The sequence below is a fragment of the Mizuhopecten yessoensis genome, unplaced genomic scaffold (assembly GCF_002113885.1).
Source record: "Mizuhopecten yessoensis strain PY_sf001 unplaced genomic scaffold, ASM211388v2 scaffold8745, whole genome shotgun sequence".
In the NCBI taxonomy this organism is placed as follows: domain Eukaryota; kingdom Metazoa; phylum Mollusca; class Bivalvia; order Pectinida; family Pectinidae; genus Mizuhopecten; species Mizuhopecten yessoensis.
This window is the reverse complement of record NW_018407700.1, coordinates 534,161-544,789: the sequence shown is the minus strand read 5'-3', so window position 1 is coordinate 544,789 and position 10,629 is coordinate 534,161. Positions and strand designations below refer to the sequence as shown.

General features: G+C 35.9%; 1 protein-coding gene across 2 annotated transcripts; it reads left to right on the top strand.

Annotated features, from left to right (window-relative positions):
* Window positions 1-4,349: 4,349 nt before the first annotated feature.
* Window positions 4,350-10,405, top strand: LOC110456486 (NADH dehydrogenase [ubiquinone] 1 alpha subcomplex assembly factor 3-like). 2 transcript variants are annotated; one of them, XM_021507270.1, is made up of 5 exons: window positions 4,350-4,445; window positions 5,195-5,384; window positions 6,580-6,646; window positions 7,764-7,864; window positions 9,700-10,405. In XM_021507270.1, exons 1-5 carry the CDS (start codon window positions 4,387-4,389, stop codon window positions 9,829-9,831), a joined length of 549 nt encoding a protein of 182 aa, XP_021362945.1. In that variant the 5' UTR covers window positions 4,350-4,386; the 3' UTR covers window positions 9,832-10,405. The 2 variants fall into 2 exon arrangements, with proteins under 2 accessions (XP_021362945.1, XP_021362946.1); XM_021507271.1 differs by lacking the exon at window positions 9,700-10,405 and adding an exon at window positions 8,645-8,689.
* Window positions 10,406-10,629: the final 224 nt, after the last annotated feature.

Genomic DNA, 10,629 nt, shown 5'->3' with positions numbered 1-10,629 from the left:
CTTTGTCAAAAGCTTTGGAGAAGTCAAGTAAGATGATTTCTACTTGCTCCCCCTTAGCGATGGTCTTGGCTGTGCTGGTTACTGTGATTATAAGTTGGGATTCACAGGATCGTCTTGTTCTGAATCCGTGTTGTTGGTCTGCAAGTATCCCAAGTCGGTCATAGTGATCCATTATCTGGCTATGGATTATGTGTTCTAACACCTTGCAGGTAACCGATGTGAGAGAGACGGGTCTATAATTTGCTGCTTGATGTCTGTCCTCTTCTTAAAGATGGGAGCAATGGCCGCGTCCCTCCAGTCGTCAGGAGACGTTACTAGATGTCTGTTTTGTTGGTACATGTTCTTTTCTTTTGTAGGTCTCAGTGGTTTTAAGTTAGAGTCACAAAGAACGATTACTAAACTCTACTAACTGAGCAAGGCTAAGATCGTCGCTTATAGCGATGATTCCCTCGTTAAGTTTGGTCAAATAGTTTTTACCCTTTACTGTGGTGGTTTCCAGTCTATATCTGGAAGGTTGAAATTTCCACCGATGTAGAAGAATGCATTTTGATGAGCTTTCCGAAGTTCGGATAACTCCATGATGTTATATATCCTCCAAATATGTGTCGTCAGTTTGTGGTGGTCTGTAAAATGAACTGGCGATTAAGGGGGTTTTGTTTGGTAAATTGATCTTAACACAAATGGATTCTGTAGATTTCCCCCTGTGTAGTTATCAAGACACCTCCATGATTATCAGATCCTCTGTCTCTACGATACACGGTATATGAATCTGGGAAGATTTCCGATGAAAAGTCTCCAATATCAATTATGTTTCGGTTCCAAAGACTATATCAGGGTTTGTTGTGTCTAACAGAACTTCAAGTTCATTTGCCTTGTTCCTTATTGACTGAAAATTGATCACGAGTGAGCGGTTGCCTGGGCTTTTGTTGTTCGCATCTTTGTTGGATTGGTTAGTATCTGGTCGCTTTGGGGATGACCTAGCAGTTGGACTACCTATAGAGCCCAGAATAGAGTTTTAAATAACCGATGACTCACACTGGCTGAATGAACTGCAATTCCTGTCATATGGTACTTGCGAGAAGTTTGGCCTTTGGCATTTTGTGCAATGCCAAGGTGCTGAAGACTTGCCAAGGTCCTCGTACAGGGATTATACGAGTTTATACGATATTGTTTTATTTTTTAATGGCAGCTGATACCTGGTTTACTGAGAGTATTTACATGTATCCATTTCCTTAACACGGATATATTAAACCTAAATGAACCACGCTTCATAAGTACTACCTGTATGCCAGTTCTATCTTTTCCATTCTCTTCTCTCAATTGTTGAATGAGGCATGTAAACAGTCAATGCACCTTGAGGTAACTTTTGATCTAAACTTCATACTGCTGTATATACATGTAAATTACTACACCTTCAAAGTGAGTTTCTTGTTTCACATATTTACTAGTACAGTATACGTCTTGTTTTGTATGATCACTCTCAAATTGAAACATGCACAACTAAGGACCAAGAGAAAACCTAGATATCAAATTTGAGAAGATCCATTCAGTACTTCCTGAGCAATAACAAACCTTAACTGTAAAATCCAAGATGGCTGCAAGTCAACCATTTTGTTTATCCGATCAGTCTCAAAAGCAGACATGCACAATCTGATTAAAATCATATCCTACGTTCTCTACGTATCAAGTAGAGAACGTATGATATTATTTTAATCAGATTGAGACATGCACAACAAAAGACCGAGGGAAACCTACATATTAAATTTGAGAAAGATCCCTCCAGTACTTCCTGAAAAATAGCGATAACAAACATTCAGTCAAAATCCAAGATGGCCGCCTGTTGGACATTTTATTTATCCGATTCATCTGATGATGGTGGGCTTAAAGGCTTGGCAAACGGGTATTTTGTTAATCAATTAATATTCAATTCAGAAATTGTAACTAAAACCTCAAGTACAAGCGTTTTAAAATATGTTTAGTATCCCCATAAAAAAAATATGAAAAGGTGACTGAGAATTTGGAAAATATCATGTTTATTTCCATTACCCTCTGTCAACATATAATTCTCAAAGAATCAGAAATAATTTTTGAAAAAAAAAGGAATTAGCCGTTCTTATTTTTATATAATGCTAATAAGATATTATGGAAATCACATATCAGTTATATTTCGTATACTTACCCGGGTATAACAACAAATGGTGTTTGGGAAGTAATGCATTTTTTATCATTTGTTTCACTGAATCGTAGTTTTTGATAGTTTCTGGAGTTAATGAGTTAACAAGGTAAAGTGTATAAGGCTACATGTAGGTCTGCTTTGATACGATACTATTGATGATTGTTAAAAATTAAATGTTAATGTATCCGCAGAGAACATTCTTACCAGGGGAAAATACACAATGAATAATGCTAACGGTACCCGTGCCTGCTGAACACCATACATTTTTGTAACTACAAAAACTTAAAAAAGGTAAAACAAAAATGTAGTAATATTAGCTGAAATAACCTACCTGCTATATAGCAATATATACCAACGTATCTTCCTTTTTTTAACCATGAACCTTTCTTTAAACTTTTCATTTAGGTTTTAAATACTTCCATGGTATATTGTCATTGTCAAATGGAAGGATCTCTGAAGTAGAATCATATTAAACTCTTTTTCAGTTTCTTCCCCTCTGAACATTTAACATAGAAGTTATTACCATTTTGGCACAAAATTGTTGTTATAAATCACATTTTTTTTTTTGAATTCTTACTCTTTGAAATATTTTAGTGACTCAAGGGCCTATAATGCCGTCGAATAATGGTCACCTAATGAATTACAAACATAATATAACATTTAGATTGTATATCATCAAATTACTGTACATGTCCTTCAGGAGAGAAGACAGTATGTATATGTGTTGTGCACACTCAAAGTATTTTTTAGTATCTACTTTTGTTTGTGGTTTAACAGTACATGTAACTTTAAAGAGCCAGCTCACTGGAAACGACGTCATTAATTACAGGATGTTAGTGTGACACTCCACCCAATCGCAACTTCTCGGCCAATTCCGGCTAGGCATATTCCGCGCCTAGCCGGAATTGGCCGAGAAGTTGCGATTGACACTCCACCGTCACATTACACTGACAACAGGTGAACTTCCACAGTGTTTGCATTCACATATAGTCAACAACTTTTGTGAAATTCAGTTTCATTAAAGTAAGCATGTTGTAGACAATGCCTGAATGAGTAGACCTAAACTTGAAGCCACGACAATTCTTGCAACAAAATGAATGGTGTAGGGCATCAATCAATTAATATCTGCTGCAAAAATCAAAAATAAAGTGACCACGTGGGTTTTATCCGAGTACTTCGGTTTCGTCTCAAAACCAATGTTGTGAAGCCTAGTTGAATTGAATATCACTAACTAGAGCATCTTTTGAATTTCACGTATATTTGGAAACCTGTTTCTTTTCTGAAAAAATGTGCATAGATTAATATGAAGCAATATTTGTTTGTGCTTGGGTTTGGGGAATCTGTTTACTTATTTATAAAGATGTTGTAAAAAATATATTTTAATTGTTGTTGAACGGAGTAGGCAATTAATGCCTCAGACCGGTACACTGTTTTATATATTTCAATACACATCAGAGAGAAAAATATTTGCCAATTCCACACAAATATACTTGCATGTTACTGATTTTAAGTGAAATGGAGAAAAAAAATCATGAAGTGGGGAAGGGCCATTTTCATTTTCGTATCCCGATTCAGCCGACATCTAAAGCAAAATTCAACGAAACAATTATTTTAAACTATCATATTATTCACATTTGTTCGTGACAGTGACATTTTGATTAACACTATAGACATAAATTGGTTGTTCACGTATGCACCTGCTTTTCAAGTGATCTACGTTCGCGTTTATGACAAAACCAAATTGATAGAAAGTATATGCTTTCCATGTCTACGTGTTCTAATGATTTAAGTGCGACCTGTAGGCCAAATGAGTAAAAAAAAAAAAAAAAAAATTGTTCAGATATAAGGAATTGTTTCTTTTTGATAAATAAATCATGTTTACTTTAAAAAAGAAATCAAAAAAATGTGTGGGCTAAAATCCTATCTGCGACAGTTTCTTTTGTAGCCTATAAATATTATATCTGTATGATTGCATTGAGTGGCATGTCTTAATATCTTTTATTCTTTATGGAAACTTGATTGCACAAATATGCATGAAGACCGATCATGGACAAATTTCCCATACACAAAATAAAATAAAATTACAAAAACCCACTTGTTCGCAACTTTGCTGTTCGGATATTTGTTACCGTGCTTCGGGTCCAACTTAATTGTGTCCAAGGGGGATCACTCCCGTTATGAAACTGTGGACAGATTGAGAGAGAGAGAGCATGTTGAAAACGAGCCTAGCACTGGGGCACTTCTGTCGGAGGCTAATGCCTCGTAGCAGGTAAGTATTCTCCCCAATCTAACCTGTTTTGTATACGATCCTGTCATGAATCCGAATCCTCTATTTAGTTGGAGAAATCATTGACTTAGATAGTACAGTACTCTATTCTTGTCAGAGATCGATCCAGGATTGCTGAATGTCAAATAAGATTGTAAGAGTTATGTGTGCTGTTGAGACGTTTTATACAAGCTTAAGTGTGCCCTTGCCCAATATTGGTATAGCGACGGACTGGGAATCTGGGGTTCGCAGGCCTAGGTGAATACCCTGTTGAAGCACTATACATTCTTCACCAAACAGATTAATTCACATGTATTAGCACAGGAGCCTGAAGTTCTGTCAATAATGAATAATAACAGTAATACAAAAAAATGAAAAACTATAATATGCTTATTTTTTTTAAGCATAGTCAGGGACAGGATATGCATAGTATAGGTAAAAAAAAAATGTATTGATGTTATTATTCATTATTGACAGAACTTCAGGCTCCTGTGGTGCTAGGCTAGCCTCGTCTGTCAATACAACTATAATATGATTGTATAGGTGAATTGACAGACGAGGCTAGTACCTGTGATTCATTGAAAATACCAGCGGGCATAATTAAGTTACGTTATTGAGTTGTCGGTATTTATAAGTGCATGTTACTATTTCTATTCTTATGCAAAAAACATTGTTGAACTGGAATCTTGGAATTGAAACACCCTATTTTGTTTTCTGGATGATATCAAATGCAATTTTGTCTCATGTTTTAGTGCTACAGTGAGAGGCATGTGCGAATTTGAACGAGCAGATTATGCTATGAGTAAGATGAGGTCAATGTTTGACCTTGATCAGGACTCCATCATTGTGTCTAGCTACAGTAACCTTGGATTCAAAGTCAGCCCAGGCATCCAAGTGATCGGACCGGTGGTTCTGTTCCCTCACACTGTGCTCCACTGGAATGTAAGACTCCAAATACTAAAGAATCAGGAAACAAATGAAAAGTAGACGGTTAACATACACTGTGTTCATGTTCAAACCAGAATATTGAGTTGAAAATATCCCACTACATAGATGTCAATGCGTTAATAAATGAAATAAGAGTAACCGGTAATAAAAATAATGTAATATCATAGAAGCATTAAATTTGTTAACTTTAATTGTGTAAAAAAATATAATTTAACTCTTAACAAATACGTAACTCTCAGTCATTGAAATAAATCATTATCCCATTGCAACAAAGAAGCAGGCGGTTATGTACATGTAATTGACACATTTCTCTGTCAGACAGTCCATATACAGGTGAACGTCAGCATTAAGGGAATAAAAATGCAAATAGTTTTAAGACTGTTTGTTCATTCCCACTCAACATGGTAAATTGATTTGTCATTACAAGATTAACTAGAGGATGAATCTATTAAAATGATCATGCAAAGGCTTTCTGTCCAAACTTTTAAAAATATGCTACAGTGATTAGTTATAGCCACAGGGACCTGAGAATTTGTTACAGCTATATTTTGATCTAAACTAAGGTGTTCAGAGTAGTTTTACATCTTTTAGGGGTTTAGATCAACTTTCGGTATAAATGACACCCCCAATGATCACATATATGAGAATGGAGGAAAGATCTAAATGTCGACACTACCTAACTTTTTTGCGTCAAAAACAACATTTCTAGTTGATCTGTGGGAAAATGCTTAGTACCTTTGGAAACATGGATAAGTTTTCTTTTAAAAACCTCCTAGATGCACTTAAAATGTATTCTCCTTAAGCAAACATGAACTCTGTTTCCTCCAAAAAAAAAAACCATTTCAGACATTCAAAGTTTTTTGAAGTTAGCTTGCCACTTTTTTAATATTAATGAGGTTGAGGTCAGCGCGTGCTGAAACATGCAGTGTTGGTTGGTTTAGCGAAAAAATAGCTGCGCTTCCAGCCAATCACACCACGGGTCTCGGCATGCACCGACCTCAACCTCATTATAATTAAAAAAAGTGGCAGACTGACTGCGAAAAATTTAATTAATTCATGTTTTTTCACCCGTTATAATGACTTCCTGTATTATTTTCTAAATAACTAACCCTTATAGGCTGTGTAATAGTGTTATTATTTTAGTATGTATATAATATGGATGGCTTTATCTAAACTGTTCTTTCTGCAGGTGAAGTCAGCACAACATATAGATAAACACAGTCTTGTACTCTTCAGTTTACTGGAACCAAAATTAGGTAAGATAAAGACTTAATCTACACAATACAAACACAATACTTTACATACCACTTTCTGGAGGTATTCCCCTGATAACTGCATGTGTATTCAAAGACTTTCCATTTATGATTACATGCTGGTTTTAGTTACTCAGAAAACTATCTATTCAACATTATTTGTGAAGCAAATCATTATCTTCAGAGTTTACATACCAGTAATATCTCTATGTGTGGACCTTTATCAGTTTTATGTGTGGACCTTAATCAGTTTTATGTGTGGACCTTTATCAGTTTTATGTGTGGACCTTTATCAGTTTTATGTGTGGACCTTTATCAGTTTTATGTGTGGACCTTTATCAGTTTTATGTGTGGACCTTTATCAGTTTTATGTGTGGACCTTTATCAGTTTTATGTGTGGACCTTTATCAGTTTTATGTGTGGACCTTTATCAGTTTTATGTGTGGACCTTTATCAGTTTTATGTGTGGACCTTTATCAGTTTTATGTGTGGACCTTTATCAGTTTTATGTGTGGACCTTTATCAGTTTTATGTGTGGACCTTTATCAGTTTTATGTGTGGACCTTTATCAGTTTTATGTGTGGACCTTTATCAGTTTTATGTGTGGACCTTTATCAGTTTTATGTGTGGACCTTTATCAGTTTTATGTGTGGACTTTTATCAGTTTTATTATGGACCTTTATCAGTTTTATGTGTGGACCTTTACCAATCTTGTGTGTGGACCTTTATCAGTTTTATGTATGGACCTTTATCAGTTTTATGTGTGGAGCTTTATCAGTTTTATGTGTAGACCTTTATCAGTTTTATGTGTGGACCTTTATCAATCTTGTGTGTACATTTATCAACCCGATGTGTGGTCCTTTATCAGATGCCATCCTAAAATCAATCATCTAGTTCCTTGTTTTTGTCATAATTCTGATTTCACAATGATTTTTATTACATGAGCAAATCAACAAAAGGTATGACAAGGGTACCTGCTAGTGTATCACTGCAGAATGTGGTGGTTATATGATCAAAGATTTGAATTTTTAAGATACAAATTAAAACACAGGCTATTGAAAAAAAAGGATGGACTGTGTAAGATTTTGTTAGCTAAAACATAAGTATTTTATAATTTCAGATATGTTGGTAATTGGTAAGGGTATGGAAATAGACCAGTTAAAACCTGATGTTCACTTATTCCTGAGGTCAAAGGGAATCAACGTAGAAGTTTTACCCACAGTAAGTATTAAAAAAATGTCTGATGTATTTTTCTAACATATTCAAGTTGTGTATCCCTGGCTGTTGTACATACATGTACCTTGGAAAGTTAAGCTTTTCTGTTACCATGGACACGTTTTTACCGATTGATAGTATTTATTACTCCCCCTTTTCGGGATGAGAAAGGGAAAATCAGCCCAAGGGGGGAATAGCTTGTGGACTGTTTATCATGTGATTTTATAATTTGTTACAGGAACAGGCCTGTGGTCTCTTTAACATGTGATTTTTAGGTCACCTGAGCTTTGCTCAAGTGACCTATTCCAATCACTTTCCATCCGTCGTCGTCCGGCGTGCGTAAACTTTTTACATTATCAACTTCTTCTCAAGAACCAGAGGATGGAATTTTTTCAAACTTGGTCAGAATCATCCTTGGTAGATAAGGCTACCAAATTGTAAAATTGGATTCCCCTACCCCAACCCTAGGGGCCAGGGCAGGGCCCAAAAGGGAAAATTAACCAATATTTCAAAAATCTTCTTCTCCAGACTCAGAGGTATTACAGTCATTTTCTCTGCATTGATGGAAAGATCATCAGGGGCTTTATTTAAATTGTAAATTTCAGGACCCCCGAGCTATCCGTTCTCCCTTGGGGAGGGGGTAAAGTTTACTATAGTTTATATAGGGAAACAACACTTTTGGGTATATTTTGACAATTTTCTGTTGGAAATTATTTTTACTTGGTCAGAATCATCTTTGGTGGATGATGGTATCACATTGTAAACTTGGAATTCCTGCCCCTACAGGAACAGGCTTGTGGTCTGTTTAACATGTGATTTTATCATCTGTTACAGGAACAGGCTTGTGGTCTGTTTATCATGTGATATTATAATCTGTTACAGGAACAGGCTTGTGGTCTCTTCAACATGTGATTTTATAATCAGTTACAGGAACAAGCCTGTGGTCTGTTTAACATGTGATTTTATGATCTGTTACAGGAACAGGCCTGTGGTCTCTTTAACATTTGATTTTATCATCTGTTACAGGAACAGGCCTGTGGTCTCTTTATCATGTGATTTTATAATCTGTTACAGGAACTGGCTTGTGGTCTCTTTATCATGTGATTTTATAATCTGTTACAGGAACAGGCCTGTGGTCTCTTTAACATGTGATTTTATAATCAGTTACAGGAACAGGCCTGTGGTCTCTTTATCATGTGCTTTTATGATCTGTTACAGGAACAGGCCTGTGGTCTCTTTAACATGTGATTTAATCATCTGTTACAGGAACAAGCCTGTGGTCTGTTTAACATGTGATTTTATGATCTGTTACAGGAACAGGCCTGGGGTCTCTTTAACATGTGATTTTATAATCAGTTACAGGAACACGCCTGTGGTCTCTTTATCATGTGCTTTTATGATCTGTTACAGGACCAGGCCTGTGGTCTCTTTAACATGTGATTTAATCATCTGTTAAAGGAACAAGCCTGTGGTCTGTTTAACATGTGAGTTTATGATCTGTTACAGGAACAGGCCTGTGGTCTCTTTAACATGTGATTTTATAATCTGTTACAGGAACAGGCCTGTGATCTCTTAATCATGTGATTTATCATCTGTTACAGGAACAGGCTTGAGGTCTCTTTATCATGTGATTTTATCATCTGTTACAGGAACAGGCCTGTGGTCTCTTTAACATGTGATTTTATCATCTGTTACAGGAACAGGCCTGTGGTCTCTTTATCATGTGATTTTATAATCTGTTACAGGAACTGGCTTGTGGTCTCTTTATCATGTGATTTTATAATCTGTTACAGGAACAGGCTTGTGGTCTCTTTATCATGTGATTTTATAATCTGTTACAGGAACAGGCTTGTGGTCTCTTCAACATGTTGAGCATAGAGGGGAGAAATGTGGCAGCAGCACTCATTCCTCCAGAGAAGATTTCCATCAATCATGACGAAGTCTACCTGTCTAATAATGAACGCCTAATGTAGTGACCTGTACTTTGAGCAAATGAAATATGTGTATGGAATATATGCATGCGATCTTTATAGAGTGGACTGACAGTCATAGTCTTGTAGAAATTGGTGTGGATTGAGGCATAAACAATCAACTTTGTTATGGCTATTGACTGGAGCTGAATCAATTACTGTAAAAGTTCATGTTAAAGAAGTATCATGGCTGATTATGTTTGTAGTGAGTGTTTAAAAGAATCACATTTCGTTGTTTCGTTATCGACTGAAGCTGTGGTGTAAATGTTTTTTATTAGGTACGTTTGTTTGTCAATATTCTGTATGATGAACAAATTATTAAATGTATTAATATGTATTGTTCTATTTTTTCCCCGATAGCTTATCAGTTGTCTTTACATAGACATTTTGACGTTCAGTTAAATTGAATAATGAACCAGAATTTAGAAATGTGAAGGTGAAGGTCCTGAAGAAGCCCGCCAAAGGGCGAATCCGGTTGACAGATATTTAATAAATTAAAGCAACCTGTCCTCATGCTGTTGTGATTGTGACCTTCTACTGAATTTAGAAATGATTAAAAAAAAGGTTAGCATACTGACTATGATATTCAGTGATCATGTCATTTAAAACAGCTGCAATAGTTGTGAAAGGAAAAGTACTAATACACCTGTACTTAATTATAAGTTAGTGGAGAAAGCACACGGCAGGTTTGGAGGACTAAGAAATTCTTTAATGTTATCCTTTGAAACTCGCTATGTACAATGTTAAAACCCTACAGATGCCTGGTGATTAAGCCCTACCATCATTTCACCCACCTTCCAG

What these genes read in the sequence shown, in the direction of transcription:
- LOC110456486 (XM_021507270.1), top strand. Translation starts at nt 4,387, where the DNA reads ATGTTGAAAACGAGCCTAGCACTGGGGCACTTCTGTCGGAGGCTAATG. An exon ending in ACACTGTGCTCCACTGGAAT is followed by an intron (nt 5,385 to 6,579) that starts GTAAGACTCCAA and finishes TTCTTTCTGCAG; the next exon opens with GTGAAGTCAGCACAACATAT. An exon ending in TTTACTGGAACCAAAATTAG is followed by an intron (nt 6,647 to 7,763) that starts GTAAGATAAAGA and finishes TTATAATTTCAG; the next exon opens with ATATGTTGGTAATTGGTAAG.